Here is a 23,818-nt window from a genome sequence, read left to right as displayed (position 1 = left end):
TGTGTGCCACATTTGCTTTATTAAGCATACCAGAAAGCAAAAATCACATTCAGCCACATCAACAACAGGTTACGTTCAAGTCCACATTAACTCCAAGTGCCGTCACATAGGATCCAGTGCTTCATTTGTAAGTCTTCATGTGCCACAATCCATCATTTAAATAGTGAATATTTTCAATGCCAATGCCTTTATTGACCTTTTCACTGTAAAAGAATAAACAGGTTTAACTTTCTTTTGTATTACAGTACAGAAGGATGCTTACTATAGTGGAAACACGCATATATGTAAGGAATAGTATGTAAATACATTCAAAACAGAAAACGACACCCATATTTGCAAAATACTTAAAGATAGATGTATTCAAGAACCGATATTGAACAAGAATATGCAAAAGAAAGATATTAAAGAAAACTGTTTTTTGTTTTCGTTAAATGGAAAAAAAAATTACAACCTCTTAAGCTTGTAGGGTTCTATCACACCAAAAATGAACATTATAACATGTATCACTGTGATGCTCAGCAAAATGTGCTTTACGGTCCACTGCCATTCAAACTTAACTGCAACCTAACACATTGCCATTTAAAAGGTAACTGCACCCCAATGCACAGCAATGCACCTGTGTTATGCAACAACTGCAAAGCGCAGATGCTTGAGCTCTAAGCATATGGACTACTCTGGAAAAAAAAAATGTGGGACCTATTTTTTCGAGTGTTCAAAAATGAGGCAGCATCTTAATAAACATAATAGGAGAGGATTGCCTAACACTGTGTTATGGTGTGAAGGGAGCCCTATTGCTATCCATTTCCCCATAAGAGAGCTTTGCTGCACTTTCCACCCCCACATTACACCAGTCAGTTAAAAAATGTCCCCAAAATGTGGGGAACAAAATGTCCCAAATAGAAGATATACCATCTTTAGTAGTAGTACCTGCCAAACGCAACAGGAGGTATTATTCCCCCAGCTTTGCAGTTTATGGAGGAGTGGTAAAAACACGTGTTTTTACAGCTCCCCCCACAGCAAGTGTAAACGGGGCCCTTAACTTGACTTGAAGTGACCAAATTCCGAGGCCTATAGTCATAGGAATGTACATTGTGGGATCAGTGAGCAGCAGTTCATCCAGCCAATGTATATACGTCAGATCTTTGCTTAGACTGGTAAATTCCCAAAATTTTACAGGAAAAAATTGTTAACACTTACATATCATCTGCAGACATCTTCATGACGCCAACACAAAGAGCATGTTGCTTTCCCTCTGCCATTATTGCCTGGTTGCAAATGTCAAGGACAAAATGTAGAATGTGATTAGGTCTAGCATTTAAAAATGCTTTATAAAATTCTTTAAAGCATTCCAGTTTGGTACACTAGATCAGCATACCTGGTAATTTTATTTAAATGAATCATCCAGGACAGCACATGAATACAGGTAACACAACCATCACAATCAGAAAAAAGGGTCACCTAGTCTCAATATTAAGCAAAAACCTAAGGCAACTAATTAAAACATCATAACTCAATACAACAGAGAATGTGTGAATCCCTGCTGTCCTGGAAGATTCCTGAAAATTGAGTTACCAAGTAACGAACTCTGTTGTCCCCCAATTATCTTCCAGGACAGCACATGAGAATAAAAGGAAAAAATAACCTAATAGGGTGGGAGCTAATGCTTGCAGGACCTATTCCACAAGGTTTGGTCCTGACAGGTGAGTAGGGCAATTGAAATGTGTCACACTACTGTATGAAAACTGGACCAGGTGTCAGCTTACTAGCAGTTACAGCAAAACCCAATTTCTCTGTCCATACTGAAGCCAAAGACCTGTGAAATTACCTCTAAATCCACTGGGAGGTTCTACTTTTCAAACTATGTAGCAGCGTATGGACTGAAAAGTTGAATCTGATCCACCTGTCTACAGTGTTCTTAGATACCCTAGCAACTAATGTGGGTCCTGCAAAATATTACCAAAAAGGCCAATCAATTTTTCCCTTTGGATGTAGTAATCTACATATAAATGTGAGAATGGAGAAGTTATTCTCTATTCTTGGATAGTTTTGAAAATAGGGAAGGGATCACCAATTCCTAAGCCCTGTAACGGGGTGAATTTTAATCAGACCCTGAACACCTACTTTAAAAACTACTGAGTTCAGGAAAATTGTACAGTAGGATTCCATGATAGCTAAATCATGCCTTCCACTGCAACTCTTAATGTGTACAAACAGCTACTAGCAACATGTTCTTAACAATAATGTCCTTGCCAACAGTAGCCCTATGATCACTAAAGATAAAGAATCAAATTGCTAGAATACCAATCATGCATTGGTACTTGGGGGTGTAGGATTGGGCCATGGTTTATTAGAACATTGTTGACTGGGAGCATCCATTGAGGCATCTTGTGTCATCTGCGCAGGGTGGCAACCCCAGGGGGCTGTTTGGCCATTAAAGACTAACAATATCCTCAATCCCCCCCTCCCCATTTGTAGACAGTCTGTCTTACCATGGACACATGAACATCAAGGCTTTTGGGGATACTTTTGTAACCCTTTCCAGCTTCATGCAAGTCAACAATTCTTGATCGTAGGTCTTCTGAGAGCTCTTTTCTGCGAGGCATGGTTCACATCAGACAGTGCTTCTTGAAACCAGTAAACCCAAAACAGGTGTGTGTTTTTTAAGGGCAGGACAGCTGTCAGCAACACATCCAATATCATCACACTGATTGGAGTCAAGGTTGGCTCAGTCCTGGCTACAATTAACTCTGGGAGAAGTCATTAAGCTAGGGCCTCACATACTTTTTCCTCCCTGCACTATGAATGTTTACATGTTATGTGCAATTAAACCATGGCAACATCTAATGTTTGTGTAGTATTATGTTCAGCAGACTGTGTTCTTCTATTGTTGTGACTTAGATGGCGTTCAGAGCACATTTTATGCCCAATTCATGCAAAACTCCACGTAATCCCAAGGGGTTCACATACTTTTTCTTGCAACTATATATATATATATATATATATATATATATATATTTTTTTTTTTTTTTTTTTTTTTTTTAATATACACACCTTGAGAAGCCAAAGACCATAAGCCAAGCACATTGGTAAAAACAAAGAGAGTCTTTTTTTTTTTCTCCAAAAATCAGGGAAACAGAAAAAACAGCTAGTCTTCGGCAAGCAAAATAGTCCAACACTTGTTGGTACCTCAAAAGAAAAAGATAAGGCTCATCTCCTACATAAACCTTGTGATATAAATAAACCCCATATAGTTTTCTGTTCAGAACAACAAGCAAAGGGAACTCTCAACAAAACAAGTTTGTATACAAAATCTTTGCTTTAACAATAAAAAGATTAAATACAGCATAAAACCATGACACAGGATTTACAGAGCATGATGGGGTTTCTAAGGAGAACAAAGCTGAATATGTTTACCTTCTCTCTGAAAGACTCCACATGGTGTCTCTGCTATCAGACTCCTTTTCCAGCAGAACAGCCAAACATAGCCTGAAAATGCGTAAAAAAGGAACCTGAAGCTCCTATTGGCTGAATAAGTAAAAATTAATAATCCATTTGAAAAAGCTAAAATGTTTACAGTACCATTTAGTTCTGAACATGAAGCATAAAAAAAAATTGATATTCATTTTAAGCAAACCCCTGAATACAGAGTCTATTCTATTTAGACAAAAAAGGTTTCATACTATATACCACTTATCTGTCAAGTCTCTATTGCTTTGTTAAACGGAAAGGATACAACCACTGTGTCAGATGCTGCTGGGTAAAGCTTCGCTCCAGGGGATGTTAAACCCGGGCACATGATATTTGCACCACTTAGAACAAACTTTATAGCTCCTTTATCAACTTGTTGATGTGGAAGAATAAAAGGATCTAAAAGAGAAAACAGAATTTTATATGCAATGTCCGATCATAGAACTAAATAACCAACCATATGTATCAACAACATACGCTGCAAGCAGCTCTCCAATTCTATATACATTGGGGTATATTTACTAAAAGGGGTGCACTCAATCTGGTGCAGCTGTGCATGGTAGCCAATCGGCATCTAACTTCAGCTTGTTCAATTATGCTTTGACAATAAAACCTGGAAGTGGATTAGTTTCTGTGCAGAGCTGCAAATAAACCCCTAAATCTACCATTTAAAGATGCTCACTAACCAGCCAACACTCCATTGTTAGGAACGTCAATGATGGTTCCTGTGGTGTAGTGTAGGTTCTAGCAAACATTTTTCAAAGAAGAACCAATATATTACCATGTGTACTTTACTATGCAAATAAATATTATTTTACCTAATGTTCTGGGGGGGCTACATATTAACAAGATGTCACCAGATTTAAGGAAAATGGTTTTTCATCCATGCTATGTGTAAGCCCTTATTCTGGCTGACTCTATGCAATTTCTTTGACAAGATGTTAAACCCACTTCCTGTCCAGGACTTTCAGTACTATGATTAGTTTGACTAAAAATTATTTGGTTATGCAACACTACCCAAGTCAATTTTATATTTATATTTTATTTTATTTTAGAGCTTAGCTTCTTAGGGTGGTATTTAATCACCACCTGGTTTTCTATTATTTTTTTTTTGCTATATAAAAGCAAAAAAATACTAAAATTAAAAAAAAAAAAACCAAAAAAAAAAAAACAACAAAAAAATGTTTTTGCTACAAATTCAGGTGTGTGGTGTGTTTGGTATGCAAATATGGACACCAGCTATTTTGGGAAACTTAGAAGAAGTCTTAAAGGTCAAGTTTGCCTTTAAAAATAAAATTAATATATTTTTGTAAATAAAAAAAATTTGCATTTATTATTTTTTTTTTTTCTGGACCTAGCGGAGCATTGCAGCTAAGATCAGCAGACTGCGGGTGCAATGCCAGGCTCCTGCTGAATCTTAGTATAGCTGTGCTCCCATACCTCCCGTACAAGTAGACAGTTACTGGAGAGCAGGAAGAATAATGAACTAAGACAGCACTCATCCGGCGCCATCGCAGTTCCCTGAAAACTACAAGCAGTTTGCCACAATGACAGATGGTAGTTATATTCTAGTCATTCATATAACTCTGTAAAGGAAGCAGTCTTTAAATTCTGACAGCGCATGCAGAGAAATGCTCCTCTGCCCACTGTCCCAGCAGGGGACTGGGTGGGCACAGGCAGGTGCAGTTTGATAACATGTTAAAAGGTGAACTTATTCTTTCTGGATTTAAATGAAAAACAAATATGCAATATATTGCAGCTTACCCATTCTTTGATGTGGTGTCTGCATTAGATTTTTTTTTTTTTTTTTTTTTACCGCTGATAACCATTAGCAAACGCAGAAAAAGCATGGAAAGTTAACGGTATTAGCTGTCTAGAGTTCTGGCAGGATCAACAGGTAATTTATTTACAAAAATATAACAATGCTTCTAACAGTTTATTTATCAGACCAAAAAGGAGCAAATAAGAGGAGCTCATTGGTAGGGATTACATACAGTACATTTACGTCACAATAATATATCTAGTAGGAACTTTTAGTTTATTATGTTAACTGAATGAGTAACATGAGAGGCTACAACCAATAGTATTAACCCTTGCTTACAAGAGTAAACACATATAAGGCCTCACTGAAATGGGCCTTCTTCCATGAGGCCACATATGTGCTGTGTTTATGTTGGATCTCACTGTATAGCATGCACAAGGCACAGAAACCAAGCTGTGCAGACAGCTCCAGGTCTCTTAATAATGATCTGGAGTTGGGAGGACTGACTATCAATCACAGTGATCAGTGACTGTACAGCCTGCCTCTGTACTCTTACGATCTGCATTTGGTGTGCCATTAACAATATCTTAGCACTCAAAGAAGACTGCAAAGAAAGTATGTTTTGAACATGGTGCAGGAAAAATGGAACACCTTTCCCGTGCCACGTTTTGTTTTGTGATCTGTGTAAAAAATAAAATAAGAATAAAATTGCAAGATCAGTGTTCAATCTAGGCCAGTGTCAGGGAGTTTTAGACAGGATTAAAAGAACACACACACAAACCAAAAAAAAAAAAAAACGTATTTATCGTTCGTGTCTGTGTTTTAGGTAGGATTAAAAAGGAAAAAATGTGCACTATTTTTTCTGAGCCCTACTATGGGCAAAAACAAATAATATACACATACAGTGAAGGAAATAAGTATTTGATCCCCTGCTGATTTTGAATGTTTGCCCACTCACAAAGAAATGATCAGTTTAAAACTCGAATGGTAGGTGTATTCTAGCAGACAGAATAACAAAAAATTCAAAAGAAATGCATGTCTAACAAATTATGCACTGATTTGCATGTTCATGAGGGAAATAAGTATTTGATCCCCTTTACAAAACATGACTTATTACTGGTGGCAAATCCCTTGTTGGCAATCACAGAGGTCAGACTTTTCCTGTAGTTGGCCACCAGATTTGCACACGTCTCAGGAGGGATTTTGGCCCACTCCTCTTGGCAGATCCTCTCCAAGTCATTATAGTTTGGTGGCTGACGTTTGACACCTAAACTTTCAGCTCCCTCCGCGGATTTTCAATCGGATTAAGGTCTGGAGACTGGCTAGGACACTCCAGGACCTTAATGTGCTTCTTCCTGAGCCACGCCTTTGTTGCCTTGGCCGTGTGTTTTGGGTCATTGTCATGCTAGAACACCCATCCACGACCCATTTTCAATACCCTGGCTGAGGGAAGAAGGTTCTCACCCAAGATTTGACGGTACATTGCCCTGTCCATCGTCCCTTTGATGCAGTGCCGTTGTCCTGTCCCCTTAGCAGAAAAACACCCCCAAAGCAGAATGTTTCCACCACCATGTTTGACAGTTGGGATGGTGTTCTTGGGGTCATAGGCAGCATTCCTCCTCCTCCAAACACAGCGAGTTGAGTTGATGCCAAAAAGCTAGATTTTGGTCTCATCTGACTACAACACTTTCAACCAGCCCTCCTCTGCATTATTCGGATGTTCAGTGGCAAACTTCAGACGGGCCTGGATACGTGAATTCTTGAGCAAAGGGACCTTGCGGGAATTGCAGGATTTCAATCCTTGTTGTCCTAGTGTGTTACCAATTGTTTTCTTGGTGACTGTGGTCCCAGCTGCCTGGAGATCATGTACAGTCAGGTCCATAAATATTGGGACATCGACACAAATCTAACATTTTTGGCTCTATACACCACCACAATGGATTTGAAATGAAACTAACAAGATGTGCTTTAACTGAAGACTGTCAGCTTTAATTTGAGGGTATTTACATCCAAATCAGGTGAACGGTGTAGGAATTACAACAGTTTGCATATGTGCCTCCCACTTGTTAAGGGACCAAAAGTAATGGGACAGAATAATAATCATAAGCAAAACTTTCACTTTTTAATACTTGGTTGCAAATCCTTTGCAGTCAATTACAGCCTGAAGTCTGGAACGCATAGACATCACCAGACTCTGGGTTTCATCCCTGGTGATGCTCTGCCAGGCCTCTACTGCAACTGTCTCCAGTTCCTGCTTGTTCTTGGGGCATTTTCCCTTTAGTTTTGTCTTCAGCAAGTGAAATGCATGCTCAATTGGATTCAGGTCAGGTGATTGCCTTGGCCATTGCATAACATTCCCTTCTTTTGGTTGCTTTTGCAGTATGCTTATGGTCACTGTCCATCTGCACTGTGAAGCGGCGTCCAATGAGTTCTGAAGCATTTGGCTGAATATGAGCAGATAATATTGCCCGAAACACTTCAGAATTTCATCCTGCTGCTTTTGTCAGCAGTCACATCCTCAATAAATACAAGAGAACCAGTTCCATTGGCAGCCATACAAGCCCACGCCATGACACTACCACCATCATGCTTCACTGATGATGTGGTATGCTTAGGATCATGAGCAGTTTCTTTCCTTCTCCATACTCTTCTCTTCCCATCACTCTGGTACAAGTTGATCTTGGTCTCATCTGTCCATAGGATGTTGTTCCAGAACTGTGAAGGCTTTTTTAGATGTCGTTTGGCAAACTCTAATCTGGCCTTCCTGTTTTTGAGGCTCACCAATGGTTTACATCTTGTGGGGAACCCTCTGTATTCACTCTGGTGAAGTCTTCTCTTGATTGTTGACTTTGACACACATACACCTACCTCTTGGAGAGTGTTCTTGATCTGGCCAACTGTTGTGAAGGGTGTTTTCTTCACCAGGGAAAGAATTCTTCGGTCATCCACCACAGTTGTTGTCCGTGGTCTTCCGGGTCTTTTGGTGTTGCTGAGCTCACCGGTGCGTTCCTTCTTTTTAAGAATGTTCCAAACAGTTGTTATGGCCACTCCTAATGTTTTTGCTATCTCTCTGATGGTTTTTTTTGTTTTTTCAGCCTAATGATGGCTTGCTTCACTGATAGTGACAGCTCTTTGGATCTCATCTTGAGAGTTGACAGCAACAGATTCCAAATGCAAATAGCACACTTGAAATGAACTCTGGACCTTTTATCTGCTCATTGTAATTGGGATAATGAGGGAATAACACACACCTGGCCATGGTACAGCTGAGAAGCCAATTGTCCCATTACTTTTGGTCCCTTAACAAGTGGGAGGCACATATGCAAACTGTTGTAATTCCTACACCGTTCACCTGATTTGGATGCAAATACCCTCAAATTAAAGCTGACAGTCTGCAGTTAAAGCACATCTTGTTCGTTTCATTTCAAATCCATTGTGGTGGTGTATAGAGCCAAAAATGTTAGAATTGTGTCGATGTCCCAATATTTATGGACCTGACTGTACAAGATCCTCACGTGTAGTTCTGGGATGATTCCTCACTGTTCTCATGATCATTAACACTCCACAAGGTAAGATCTTGCATGGTGCACCAGACCTAGGGAGACTGACAGTTGTTTTGTGTTTCTTCCATTTGCGAATGATTGCACCAACTGTTGTCACCTTCTCACCAAACTGCTTAACTTGGTAATAGGTAAACTTGGTAAACTGCAATAGCTTGGTAGCCCAGTCCAGCCTTGAGTAGGTCTACAATCTTGTCCCTGACAACCTTGGACAGCTCTTTGGTCTTTGCCATGGTGGAGAGTTTGGAATCTGATTGTTTGATTGCTTCTGTGGACAGGTGTCTTTTATACAGGTAACACAATGAGATTAGCAGCACTCCCTTTAAGAGACTGCTTCTAATCTCACAGTTAACTCTATGAAAGACACCTGGTAGCCAGAAATATTGCTGAATGATAGGGGATCAAATACTTATTTCCCTCATGAACATGCAAATCAGTGCATTATTTGTTAGACATGCATTTCTTTTGAATTTTTGGTTGCTATTCTGTCTCTCAGTTTTACAATACACCTACCATTTGATTTTTAGACTGATCATTTCTTTGTGAGTGGGCAAACATTCAAAATCAGCAGGGGATCAAATACTTAATTCCTTCACTGTATGTCGTATTGCTGTGTTTGTCAATTTACTATGGGGTGTTCCTTGGTGGTGGGTTATGGAAATGGAAAGAAATATACAGTTACATTTAAAAAATAGGTTTACTATTTTGCATCAGTTTTCCTTTCATAACTGACAAAACAATCAGGAGATATCCATTGCCATTTACCTTCATATAAAGGCCAAATTTGCCTTGGAAAAAAATCAATTCACCTGGATACACTAAATAGTTGCAAAGATATGTACAGTTTAACTAACACATGTTATGTTACTAGCACATGTTGTGAACTTACATTTGTGAAGCAGCCTCAGTGTTGGATAGAAAGGACCCTCTCGCTGTCTAAAGAACAATAACTCTCCATTTACAGTTAAAATTTCAATATGTTCATGGCTGTTGAGACATAAACCATACTAGGTCAAAAGGATGAAGTACCACAACTATAAATCTGTGCATTCTAAAAGAAAATTAATTATCAGTGGATTTTGTTATCAAAACACTTTTGTCAGAAACACTAATTTTCTCTAAATCTGCTGATGAGAAAAGGCTTTAACATGGTTGTAAACCTCAGACATGACGAAATAATCACATTCCTCTATAGTGTGTACTTGTCTCAATTAAGAGAACCAAGTATCATTTCTGTCAGTTGTTTTATTCCTTTGCTATCAGCATAAAATCACTTCTAACAAGCTCTCCTGACACCAAGAGAAAATGGTGTCAAGAGAGGGTCCTCCAGAAGAGTGAGACTCAGATCTGTTCCTGTGACCTGTGTGGAGGGGTGTCTCTCCCCTTCAATCAACTCTCAGAACTCTCCTCACTGAGCTGTGCAGAGTGTAATTTCAGCTCCCCACCTCCTATTTTCTGAACTCCCAGACAAGCTTTATAAATTTAGCACTTTGAACAGATGTAGAGAAGAAAAATACTGCAGATAGACAGGTACAACTTATGTAGGAAGATGTGTTTAATCTCTTTGTACAACTTGAGGCCCAGTCACTGGGTATGTGTAAAGGTTTACAACCACTTTAAAATAACTATGATCACATATAGGGGTAAATAGTGTAAAAATAACAGCACTATTAGGAACACAGACTATTAGGATTCACACATTCATTACAACAGAAATAACTTGCTTTTATCAAATTTAAAGCATCATTACTGGACTTGTTTTTGGCAGTACTCTCTGATCCACCTCCACATCTAGGCTATCCTTTTAGGCTTTTATTTCCCCCTTACCTTGTGAAGTCAGATAAAGTCCTCCATCCATGCCCCACACTGCCACGACTGGAGGGAACCACTCCTCCAACACTGTGATGCACCGCCCCCCACTCTGATAACCAATCCCCTCGCTGACATCTGCCGTCTTCCTGAGCAGTCACTTCTGCAAGCCATCCAATATGAAGTGTCCATGCCAGGCAGGCACTGACATGGACACCGGAAAAAGGACCATCCAGATAGCAAACAGTTGCCAAAGCATCATGTGACAACAGCTGCAGCTAATAAGGGCTTTTGGACAGGGTTTTTTTAATATAGTGATTAGTTCGAACTTGGTGGTTGAGAGCACTCTTAAAGAAAAGCTCTCATGAGTATTAAAAGTTTAAGTACAAGTCCATATATTTACGTATAAATACCTTTTTTGCCTCCTTAGGAAAACACTAAAAGATTGTGAAGAAAACTCTTCAAGTCTCCAATTTCTGCCTGTCAGCTCCTCCCTTGCCAGAAGTCCAATTTGAGGACGTTGCTATTGTTGACCCCTGGTAGGATGCACAGGGTCAGGATGCACAGGGAAAAAAAATGATGTTGTGTGACTCAGCTACCTGCATCCTTGCAGTTGCTAGATGGCTGATCCAGCTTAGCCTCCGTGAGTCAACCGGAGGTTTTACCATGGGAATTTGATGAAGAGGAAGCTGGATTATTGTGACCGGGGGCAAGCCATCTGATACACCCCATTCCCCTTACATTCCAAATGACAGCACATGTCTTGTACAAGCACTGGAGACCAGTGCCATTAACCAAACGCATTTGTAACTCATCCCCTTGCTAGCTGCATGGTTAGACAGCAGAAAGAAAGGGGGCACGCCCTGACTGACAATGCAGCTAGCCTTAGACACAGGTTGAAAACTGATGTGCGCATTAGTTTTGGTCATGAGCTTGGAATGTTCATGCACTTTAATGTGTGTTTATAACAAGGATTTTTTGATCTGATCACTTTGTTTGCCCATCCAACCGGAGTCAGAGTTGAGTTGGCACCCCCAATTACTGAAGAATTTGGTGTTGCACAAACCAAACCGAGAAAGGCCCGTGGCCAAATGGGTTTAGGCGTTCTTATTAGAAAAAAAAAAAACAAAAAAAAACCTCCGACTGATGATTTCCATATTTCGCATTGGCTTTTAATATTCTTTTATATGGGACCATGCCTACTAACTCCCTTATGGCCTACATATCCTTGATCCCTTAAGAGGACAATAATCCTTTTCAGTTTGGAAGCTACAGGCCCATTGCTTTGCTGAATTTAGATCTGAAATTTTCCAAAATATTAACAAATTGGTTGTTACGGCACTTACAAAAACTCATCTATATGGATCAGGCTGGCTTTGTGCCCCAAGAACTTCAACACATTATTAGGGGGTCTTTAACCTTACCCATATTGCCAGGACTTCCAGTGCTTTCAAATGCAGAGAAGGCGGTTGGGCACAGGGTTGGTTGAAAGTTCATGCAGGCCACACTCCACATTGGGCTCGGGGCAAATATGATAAACTGGATTTCTTCACTTTACTCGGCCCCATTGGCGGCTGTAAGAGTTAGATTACTTTCCCAATGCAAACAGGACCAGACAGGGTTGCCCCCTCTCACACATTATCTTAATTTTGACCCTGGAACTCCTCTTCTGTACACTATGCTGCAACCCCAATACCGTGGGATACACTAAACCACCGAGAACCCACAATGTTTCTGCTTTTGCAGAGGACTTGATCTGTAATCCTCTCCCCAAGCTCCCAAATATCCTGCAGGCATTGAACGATTATGGATCCCTTTGAAATTTTAAAATTAACTTATCCAAATCACCTGTTCTCAATATATTAGTCCCCTAGGCTACCATTAATCTTCTCCGACCTCAGTTTCCTTTCCTTTGGGTGCCTGGCCATATCTGCTACCTCAGGGCGAATATAACCTGTCAACCCAGCAAATCTGTATGCTGAGAATTTTTAATCCCTGCTACGCAAAGCAAAAAGGAAGACAGAATCCGAATCGGTAGGGCCTGAAACATAGTATACAGGGCAGTATGATCATTATCAAAGAATTACTTTGCCCAAACCAAGTCAGGGTAACAGAATTCTATTGCACTACCATGGCTTTCAACTCCTCTACATTCTCAGTTTAGAGATCAGCCTACTTTGAGCAGCACAATCTTAGTGGCTGGGAAAGCTTTCAAACTTCCAACATATTACTTTCTCCTTCACTGCTTATCCCGGTAATAGGCAACCCTGAGCAAATATTGGTATACTCAATTTTCATAGACTTTTTCTACGTGCAAAAATCTCACATCATAGACTTCTTAGTTAAAGACAGCATACCCACTCCTGTAGTATTGACTTAATCCAACAGAAAGGGATTGCTGTGACAACATTTGAGTCTTTATGCCATGCTGGGGGACCTACCCACCAAGTACTCTCAGCCACCTATTCCTCACCAGACTTTGAGTTTATCCCCCTTTTCTTCAAAAGTGTGAAGCCGAACTAGCTATCCAACTTACAGCCATTGGTAACATAGCAGTGGGGGAAACAAAAAAGTCAGTCGCTTGCTGGACTAAAATAAAATGCTGCAGAATGATGCAAGTGAACAACAGCCAGTAAAGAAGCAACTTAATAGGAAAAGTTAAGTGGTTATTTAGCGAATCTGTCATTAACAAGGTGGAGAAATGAGACAAGATAATTTTGCCTCCTTCACACAAGTGTACTTAAAGAATAAGTTCACCTTTCGTAACCTGTTACACCCATATTCAGGGTTTAACATGTTGCAATCAGACCGGCCCCCGCTTTGACAGATCTCACTAGCTGTCAATTTTTATTTTTAAAAAGTTGACTTTTTTTTTTTTTTTTTTTAACAGTCCTCTCTGAATGAGAGACTACAAGTCCCGACAGCCTTAGCAGCTGTCACCGTGGTAGTTCATTCATTCTGTCAGTACATCCCATACAAGCAAGCAGGTATATGGACAGATCTGCAGCAGACCTACAGGCACCAGCGATCTGCTGATCACTGGTGCAATGCTTTAGAGGCTCCTGCAGACAAAAAATAATAAATGCGCATTTCTTTACCTGCAAAAAAATGTGCATTTATTATTTTTTACTAAAAGGTGAACTTATCCTTTAAGCGCATGCGCAAGCGAGGACTGTGTTAGCACAGGTGTTTGCAGGAGGTCTATATAAAAACATCAACCTTAAACTTCAAAATTTCAAAAGTCTAGAGATAAGCTAAGACAGGGGTGGGCAAACTTTTTGACTTGAGGGCCGCAATGGGTTCATATATTGGACCCGTGGGCCGGACCAAGAGTAGATGAATGATGTGTATGTGTCATCCATAGTAAGTATAGTAATATTCCCCCATAGTAAGCATAGTAATTCATCCCCCATATAGTAATTCATTCCCCATATAGTATTTCATCCCCCACAGTACTATTCCCCCCCAAGTAGTAAGCCAAGTCCCCCCTGTGTCAATTCACTTACCTTTGCTCCACGCGTTCCTCTCGCCGTGTTCCCGCGCCATTCCGGTCTTCAGGGCGGACTGTGAGGAGCCTAGCTCCCCTCACGTTCCTCACGCTGCCCCGCCTACACACATTCTGACAGCCGATGTTTGCCACGCTCCGCGGGCCGGATTAAGAGGTCCGCCAGGCCGTATACGGCCCGCGGGCCGTACTTTGCCCATTGCTGAGCTAAGACAACCTTCATTGTCACTGTATAATACATTTACCACAAGATCACAATGCTACCTTTCCAAATAGGAGAACAAAAATTGTTTATACAGAACGCATAAAACAGATTAGTGAAGTGAATGTTTATTTTACATTTGCATACAACACATGATTAGCTAACAATAACCCATGGCCACTTGGCTAATTAATTCTATTTATTTTTTCATATTTATGGCGCTGATGGCCCTCAGGTTAAAACAGAGCTTTTTCAATTTGTCCTCACCTTGATATTTCTGAAATGCCTACCTGGAGGCAAGCCTACCTGAGATGCAGATTACTGAAATCAAAGAAATGATATTTTAGAGCAAAGTCCACTTACCATCGCACTATTTTCACAGGGTCCTTTTTTGGCATAATCTGGTTGAGCCATTGGTCTATCCCAGGGAACTGTTCATTCAGCTGGTTTTTAATGCCTTTTATTACTGAGGTTTTTAACTGAATGCAGTTGGATACATTTTCTTTTTCATCAAATCTGAAAGCATATTGAAAAAAAATGAATGACATTGACATAAGACAGCATTTTTTCCTGAAGAGGCTTTGAAATATATCAATATATACAGCAGGGAAAATTATTATTTGATCCGATGCAGATTTTGTATGTTTGCCCACTTACAAAGAAATGAAGGGTCTATAATTTTATCATAGGTGTATTTTAAATGATAGAGACAGAATATCAACTAAAAATCCAGAAAAAAACACATGATAAAAATGTTACAAATTGAGTTGCAGTTCAGTGAGTAAAATAAGTATTTGATCCCCAAGCAAAACATGACTTAGTACTTGGTGGAGAAACCCTTGTTGGCAAGCACAGAGGTAAAATGTTTCTTGTAGTTGGTTACAAGGTTTGCACACATCTCAGGATGAATTTTGGTCCACTCTTCTATACCGATCTTCTCTAAATCCTTAAGGTATCTTGGCTGTTGCATGACACAGCCAAGAAGCAAACACACTGATCTAGTGTAATACAGTTTTAAATTTATAAAGGTAAAGTGGGGAAAATAATTAATTTGATCCCCTGAAGATTTGCCCACTTACAAAGAAATGAAAGGTCTATAATTTTTTATCATAGGTGTATTTTAAATGATAGAGACAGAATATCAACCGAAAAAACACACAATGCAAATGTTATAAATTGAGTTGCAGTTCAGTGAGTAAAATAAGTATTTGATCCCCAAGCAAAACATGACTTAGTACTTTGGTGAAGAAACCCTTGTTGTCAAACACAGACGTAAGATGTTTCTCGTAGTTGGGTATCAGGTTTGCACAAGTCTTAGGAGGGATTTTGGTCCACTCTTCTTTACAGACCTTCTCTAAATCCTTAAGGTTTCTTGGCTGTTGCTTGGCAACTTGAAATTTCAGTTCCCTCCATACATTTTCTATAGGATTAAGGTCTGGAGACTGGCTAAGACACTCCATGACCTTAATGTGCTTCTTCTTGAGACACTCCTTTGTTGCCTTGGAAGTATGTTTTGGGTCATTGTCATGCTGAAAGACCCATCCATGGCCAATTTTTTATTTTTTGTTGAACTGGGTGGACTTCTGTCTTTTATTAGAAAGACTATGTAGCTATGTAAACTTCAGTGTTCTGGCTGAGGGAAGAAGGTTCTCCATCCAAGACTTTACAATAACTGGCCCCATGCATTGACCACTCAATGTGGCAAAGTCAACCTGTATCTTGAGCAGAGAAACAGCCCCAAAGCATAATGTGTCCACCTCCGTGCTTGACTGTAAAATGGTGTTCTTAGGATCACAGTCAGCATTTTTCTTCCTCCAAACACTGCAAGTCAAGTTAATGCCAATGAGCTAAATTTTGGTCTCATCTGACCACAGCACTTTCTCCCAATCCTTCTCTGAATCATTTAGATGTTAATTGGCAAACTTCAGCCAGGCTTGTACATGTGCCTTCTTGAGGAGGGGGACCTTGCAGGCGCTGCAGGATTTCAATCCATGGCAGCATATTGTGTTACAAAGGTTTGTTTGGAGACTATGGTCCCAACTGCCTTGCGATCATTCACAAGCTCCTCCCATGTACCTCTGGGCTGATCCCTCACTTTTCTCATGATCATCCTTACCCGGAAATGAGGCGAAATCTTGCATGCAGCTCCAGACCAAGAGCAATTTATGATTATTTTGTATTTTTTTCATTTGCGAATACTCACTCCAACAGTTGTCTCCTTCTCACCAAGCTTCTTGCTGATGGTCTTGTAGCCCATTCCAGCCTTGCGCAGGTCATCAGTCTTCTCCCTAATGTCCTTTGCCAGCTCTTTGGCCTTGCTGATGATGACAGGTTTGATGTTTGTCTGGACAGTGCTGATTGGTCCTGTGCTGACCACATGCACTCTTCCAAGAAATAAAAAGAAACCTCTCCAGCAATACAGATATAATATAAACTCTATATATCCCTACGAAAAGTATCACTCTCACCCTCGAAAGTGTAAATAAAATATAAATAATATCTTTTCAATGCTCCCTCTATCACACCCCCAACAGTTGCCCTCATAAATAGTGCAAAAACATATATCAACAAATGTCCACATATGAGTCCATGTATAGTGCTTTTTCAAACGTTGAGGACTAATCCACTTTGCTGCTCTTCAATCCAAGACACCCAAATCAGGATACCTCAAAAAAAATATAAACTAAATATAGTGCATTATCGTTTCAACAGAAAAGAACACTCGTGAGACTAAAAGAGATTCCTCCTACACTCCCACCCGTGACAAGTCAACACTCCAAAAAAATGTGATTCAGTGCAACACTCCACAACCAGTGTCACCATCCAAATGTAATGAAAACCATTACCCTCTCATGGATGATGAGGACTACTAGTGATCACATGCATCAAAAATGAGTAGTGCCATCACTCTTGTGGTATAAATACCATTACCCTCTTCAAATGCAGACCAAGCAAAAACTTCTTCAAGGCAATCCAAAATATCCCCCTCTCCGGAAGCTTCCTGCTGCTTCCAATCCACCTTCCCCGTTCCTCAAAGAGGCAGATAATATAAGACTCAGTGGAGTATATAAAAAAGAATTCATAAATTTATTCACAGCTTACATAGAAAACGCCAACGTCCATCCTCTCCCACAGTCCATATAGCTGAACTCCAGTATCCAAGATGGCCGTGCCGCTCCTTCCGGTTTGAAGTTCTAGTGTAACGTCCTTACGTCCTTAAGGGACTTAAGGACGTTACACTAGAACTTCAAACCGGAAGGAGCGGCACGGCCATCTTGGATACTGGAGTTCAGCTATATGGACTGTGGGAGAGGATGGACGTTGGCGTTTTCTATGTAAGCTGTGAATAAATTTATGAATTCCTTTTTATATACTCCACTGAGTCTTATATTATCTGCCCCTTTGAGGAACGGGGAAGGTGGATTGGAAGCAGCAGGAAGCTTCCGGAGAGGAGGATATTTTGGATTGCCTTGAAGGAGTTTTTGCTTGGTCTGCATTTGAAGAGGGTAATGGTATTTATACCACAAGAGTGATGGCACTACTCATTTTTGATGCATGTGATCACTAGTAGTCCTCATCATCCATGAGAGGGTAATGGTTTTCATTACATTTGGATGGTGACACTGGTTGTGGAGTGTTGCACTGAATCACATTTTTTTGGAGTGTTGACTTGTCACGGGTGGGAGTGTAGGAGGAATCTCTTTTAGTCTCACGAGTGTTCTTTTCTGTTGAAACGATAATGCACTATATTTAGTTTATATTTTTTTTGAGGTATCCTGATTTGGGTGTCTTGGATTGAAGAGCAGCAAAGTGGATTAGTCCTCAACATTTGAAAAAGCACTATACATGGACTCATATGTGGACATTTGTTGATATATGTTTTTGCACTATTTATGAGGGCAACTGTTGGGGGTGTGATAGAGGGAGCATTGAAAAGATATTATTTATACTCTCTAGCAATACACACCAAACTGAGCACGTGCAAAGTGACTCCACATGATATGTCAGGAGATAAGAGGGGGGACACAGGAAGTAGGGGAGGATCGGAGAAGTCAGGATAAAACAGCATTTTTTTGTTTTACACAATGCAGAGGATTAACACCTTACTGCATATACAGACTGATTTTACTGTTGTGGGTTTAGTAACACTTTAAAATACACCTATAATAAAAATTATAATTATCTTTGTGTTTTGGCAAATTTACAAAATCTTCAGGGGATCACATAATTATTTCCACATTGTAACAGAATAAAAAATATATCTACAGTGGAACTGAGCTCAAATCCTTCATTTAGCTTTCAAAGCAGTAAGGGTTAAAGCATTTATCTGCTTTTTATTGCTTTCTGTGTCCACATTGGAGTGATTTCCCTTTATTTTCTGTTCTGGTGACCACTATTTTGTCACAAGACACTAGTCGGTCACATGGCTAGATGGTGAACTTTTCCCAGCTGTGTTCTCTACCCAAGCTAAAGACAGGTCCGGATGTAGATTGTGTTGCACCGTTTAACAGGCTTTACTTTAAAGCCCAACTGAAGTGACAAAAAAAGATATTCAGCTAAGCAAACAGCTTAACAGATTATTTCTGACTCTTCAGTTCTGAGGTTAAGGCTCTGTTCACACTAGAGCAATTTCAGATGCACAGAATCACATGAGAAGGGAAATCACATTTTTTTTTTCAATGGTCACATCAATGCAACTCAACAGAGCAATATTTTGGCCCTATAGAATGTGCAAACCACTTCAGGACAGCACTGCATAATTGTACTGGATTGCAGGAGTGTGACCCTAGCTCTGCACAGCTCTGCCACACAACAAAGCCCTGTCTGCAGGATGGAAGGCCTCATTTTCCTAAGCTGCAGTGAAAGGACACCAACAGGTCTTGTACCACCCAAGGATTGGACTGGACATTGGAAGGAGAAGCAGCAAACCGATAGGTTCATCTCTCCTGTAATAGCAGCACAAGAGACAACTGAACATCCAGGCTGAGCTCTGCTGTCCAGGGGATTATAAAAGGCTACAAAAAATGAAAGCCCAATCGAACCTTCAATTTTTTTTTTTATTGTTAGAACTGTTGCGGCTTCCCTGTAACAGCAGTACACAGAAAAGCCAGACTGCAAGCACAATGCAAGGGTTAAAAGAAAAGTATGGGATTGTGTATTTTTTTTAATCATACTTATCTAGCTGGATGCAGCAATGACTCGATGCTGCATCTGTCTCCCACTGGCTTTAAGGAATAAAACTGAGCGATCAGACGCTGCTGATCACTCAGCTCTCCCTGCTGCTTTCAGCAGATTGCAGGGACTGGCAGTCACCGCTGTCTGCTCTGCCCCCGCCCCCACAAGCAGCATTCAGAATGTGCTGAGGAGTTGGCACATTGCTCAGCATGTCTGATACTATCTATGGGGAAATGGCTAATAAACACGATGACCAGCTTGGAATGAATGAGCCCAGCGAGCATCAGCACAGCCATCAGCCTTTATCTCCCAGTGACAGCTGCCTGTCAGTCCTATAGTTTGCCTCTGATGGGAATCCGCTCACATGTGTCATCTGTCATTCACTCACTTTTTGAACATGGTGCTGTCTGTCTCCAAGGGCCCGCTGGCTTATGGAAGTGTTCGGGAGTGAAGGAGCACGTTTACATCCGGAGTACAACTAGCAGTGGCCCTCCGACCACGCCGCCTGCAGAACCACACCGGCACTAGGCTGCTACAAAACCTGGCGGAAGTGAGGTAACCCAGGCGGAAGTGGTGAACTTTGGGCGGTAGTGATATCACGAGGCGGTTCTTTAGTGAGGGCAGACCCTAACGCGTCTGTTGCTATGGTGATGAAAAGCGTGTTTGCTAGTTCCCGGAAGTGTAACAGTTATATAATATCATGTGTGCGGGAGGCTGTGACCTGGCGCTCACATGTGTTACGCAATGTATGAAATGTGCACAGTATACCATATTTTATTTTCAATTTAAAAAGGTCTCATTAGGTTGAGGACATTTTTTTTTAAAGAATTCCAAGTGTGGCATTTTTACACAGTCTTGGTTTTTCTTATTGTAGCTTTATTGAAATGTCATAAAATGACATTTCATTTGCCTCTGAGCAGCATGTCTTGGCATAAACGTAAACTGTCGTACTTTTCTTGCAGCGCCTTGGTGTAAACTGATACCATAGGACGCAAGAAAGAGTGCCTCCTGTCTGTGTCGGTGCTACAACCAGGGGCGGACTAACAACTCATGGGTTCCCCAGGCAATAAGGGTTCATGGGGCCCCGGTGTCCTAGCCAACACTCAAACTACACCCAAAAAAGCCTATGAAAGGTACCAGGGACATCTCATGGGGCCAGCTACTGACCCCGGGCCCTCGGGCACTGCCCGAGTTCCCCAGTGGTCAGTCCGCCCCTGGCTACAACCCAGCGGGACTGGGACAAAGGAGCTCTCAATCTATCCTCTGCTTATTCTGCTCTTCCCTCCACCTCCCTCCATGACCAGTTGGCAGTGGATGAGAAGGAGGGTGGGAGGTGCCTCCTCTGAAACGTCTTATTAGTTACCGCTACATTTTAGGGTGAGATTTTCCCAGGAACTGCAGAAGGCAGCACACTCTTATTCGCGGGACATTGAACAGGACAGCCAATGAATGCCAGGGTTCTCTGATTGGGCAAAGTGGATAGGTGGTTGGTGATGTCATGATCTCCACCTCATCCGATTATTATTATACCATATTTTTATTTCTCCAACAGTTTATGCAGCGCTTTACAATATAAAGGGGGCCAGTACAATTACAATACAGTAAAATATAGAAGGAATAGGAGGGCCTTGCTCGTGGAGCTTGCAATCTAAAGGGAGGGGGTGGTGGTACAAAAGGTAATAGCTGCAGGGGATGATCTCATGGAGGTGACTCAAGTACAGTTCTTAGGTGTAGGATGGGTAGACTTCCCTATATAAATTCATTTTCAAGGATCGCCTTGAAATCAGGGAGCTCCAATCAGGGAGTCCTTTGCAGTTATTGAGAAAAATGTAAATGACAACCATGCGCAGCAAGCAAACCACTGTGGTTACTCAGCACAGGACCCAGAAGACAATGGCGATCACTGTAGTAGTGGGGATGACTACAGTGATTCTCTGCTTCCACATCAGTCTCACAGGTATGACACATGCATTCGTCCTTTCATCTGAGCTGAACCAATGGTAACTATTAGGGTTGCACCAATACTGGTATTGGTATCAGAGCCAGTACTAAGCATTTGTACGAGTATCGGTACTCGTGCAAATGCTCCGACACCTGAACCCGAAACTTTCAGACTCGGGGTCTTTCAACTGTCAGCGGAAATGTCAACTGTCAGCGGAAAAGAGCTGGCAAAAAAACAAAAAAAAGGCCAATTACTGGTTGGTAAGACATGGGGCACAATGTCCTTAACAACCAATGACTCCTTCAGCTGTCAGCAGAGTTCCCCTGCTGACAGTTGAAATGTAAACAAGTCTTAGCTGTCAAAAAAAAAAAAAGTAGCCTGACAATATTTATCAACAACATTGCTCAACATTGTTTAATTTTGTATCTTTCTGTTAATTCTTCTACACTTCAAATGGATGAACTTAGATGTGCAGATGAAGTCAGTTAAAAGCAACCTGTCAAGTAAAAAACTGTTTTGTTTTTTTAATTAAATGTTTCTCTGTTTAACCCCTTAATAACCCTTAATTTACGCTACTCAACTCTAACACCTTATTCTTCTTTTCCATTTAATTATTATTTTCATGCTGAATTTTTTGTTCATTTTTATTTTATAAACTATTAATAATTCATTTCTAAATTTTGTTAATTAATATGTTTACACTTTTAACATATATTTACATGTTTCACATTGAAAAAAGTGCAAAATTGAAAAAAATGTATTTTATTTGTAAATAACTTTTCAATGCTTTGTACCAGAATCATAATTTTAGTGGCATTTTAAACAGAAGCGATTACAGATTAAAGTGCACACTTTTTATGTGCAGTTTTTTTAAGAGGTTTTTTTTTTTTTAGTTTTGTTACATTTAGGTGTCCTTTTATGAAACTGAGATCAGCGGTGGTCCTGAGAATCTTTGCAGTTCTCAGATCATTAGTGGTTTAGGAAACAGAGATGATCAGCGGAGAACATGTTCTCCGCTGATCATCTCAGCACACAGATGGCCAATGTATGAAGGAGTAATGTCAGTCTTTCACTGGCGATCCGTGTTCTCCCTTCAGATTCTTCAGTCCAGAGGTGGAGAATCGGGGGAACCACAAAGGAAGCAGCGCTAAATTACTGCTGCTTAGTAAACTGTGTTTGACTGATCTCTTATTGTAATCTCGCGAGATTACAGTAACAGCAGCCGTTTTCTAGCATTCAAAGCATTTGTAGATTGCTTCTCTCCTCATTAGAAGTGATCTACACTGCTTCATAAAAAAGACATTCAGAGGAGAACTGTCTCCTCTGAGAATGCCAGAGAACTGAGCAGCGGTCATTTACCACTGCATGATAAAAGGACACCTTAATTGTCTAACAGTTGTGAAAAAAATATTCTTGCAAGACAATATTCACGAAAAGAAAGCCTTAAAAAAAAAAAATACATGCATTACACTGTTATCTTAAGTAATGACAAAGTTACTGCTGAAAAAACAGGTACAAAGCAGAAATGTAAAATTATTCTGGTCCAAAAGGGGTGAACAGGTGTGAGAGCCGAAGTGGTTAAGCAGTGAGGTCACCGTGTCCTCAACAACTGATCATCCATTTGGCTGTCAATGGGGTTCCCCTGCTGACAGCAGAAGTGTAAACAAAACAGTCGCTGGGAGATATCGGTAATTTGTATTGGCAAGTACAAAAAAAAAGTATCTGTGCATCCCTAGTAACTATGCAAAATCTATACCTGCAGTTCAGCTTTAAGGTATAACCAAAGGCAAAGCTTTTTTGTATTTTTAATTTAGATTTAGAGTGATTAGAACCATGGTCAAGTTTGTACCTGTGTCTGTGTCCCTGCTAGGGAGATCCACTTTCTCCAATTGTTGTTATCACCAATGTCATTAGGAATGTTTAATAAACTGCTGATGTCTCAATAAAGAATACCTGTGACGTGCCCAAAGCAGGGCTGACGACATGGCAGAATTCCAATACAGCAGTGTCATTACCATCTACTTTAACTCCGGTAGGTGTTGTTGGAGGGGCCTTTTGGCTAAGATCAAGTGTAGTATCTGTTCTTATCAGTGTCCAGTGGGGGTGCTCCCGGCCATTCTAGCTTTGCGGGGATGGCTGTTGTATAGTACCCTCACTGGTATGATGGGGGTCCGGAAGGCTAGTACCAGAGGGACAGAAACCAGGGAGCGCCATGATTCGTTCTGGGGCCTTGGGAGTAATTCCTACGGGAACACTGGAAAGACCCAGTACCTCCTGATTTGGATGGATCTACCTTGGTCTGGCCAAAGGCTGAGGAGGCAAACTCGGTGCCCCCTGAGTAGACGCTCTCAGGGGTGCCACTAGTAACACCTGGGTGTGGGACCCCACTGTGTGA

General features: G+C 40.7%; 1 protein-coding gene across 1 annotated transcript; it reads right to left on the bottom strand.

Moving 5' to 3' along the window:
* On the bottom strand, positions 1-20,052 carry LOC149456249 (malignant T-cell-amplified sequence 1-A). Its single transcript, XM_089685175.1, has 6 exons — positions 19,870-20,052; positions 14,670-14,822; positions 9,680-9,777; positions 3,734-3,867; positions 1,198-1,265; positions 1-203 (listed from the first exon to the last, which is right to left on the bottom strand). The coding sequence occupies exons 1-6, from the start codon at positions 19,878-19,880 to the stop codon at positions 122-124; spliced, it is 546 nt and encodes a 181-aa protein (XP_089541301.1). The 5' UTR covers positions 19,881-20,052; the 3' UTR covers positions 1-121.
* Positions 20,053-23,818: the final 3,766 nt, after the last annotated feature.

This window comes from Staurois parvus, unplaced genomic scaffold, assembly GCF_062004578.1.
Source record: "Staurois parvus isolate SC_StPar_1 unplaced genomic scaffold, SC_StPar_1.0 ptg000365l, whole genome shotgun sequence".
In the NCBI taxonomy this organism is placed as follows: Eukaryota; Metazoa; Chordata; class Amphibia; order Anura; family Ranidae; genus Staurois; species Staurois parvus.
This window is presented reverse-complemented; position numbering and strand designations above follow the sequence as displayed.

What these genes read in the sequence shown, in the direction of transcription:
- LOC149456249 (XM_089685175.1), bottom strand. An exon ending in CAGCATCTGACACAGTGGTT is followed by an intron (nt 1,266 to 3,733) that starts GTATCCTTTCCG and finishes ATTTGCAACCAG; the next exon opens with GCAATAATGGCAGAGGGAAA. An exon ending in AAGATGTCTGCAGATGATAT is followed by an intron (nt 204 to 1,197) that starts GTAAGTGTTAAC and finishes ATTCTTTTACAG; the next exon opens with TGAAAAGGTCAATAAAGGCA.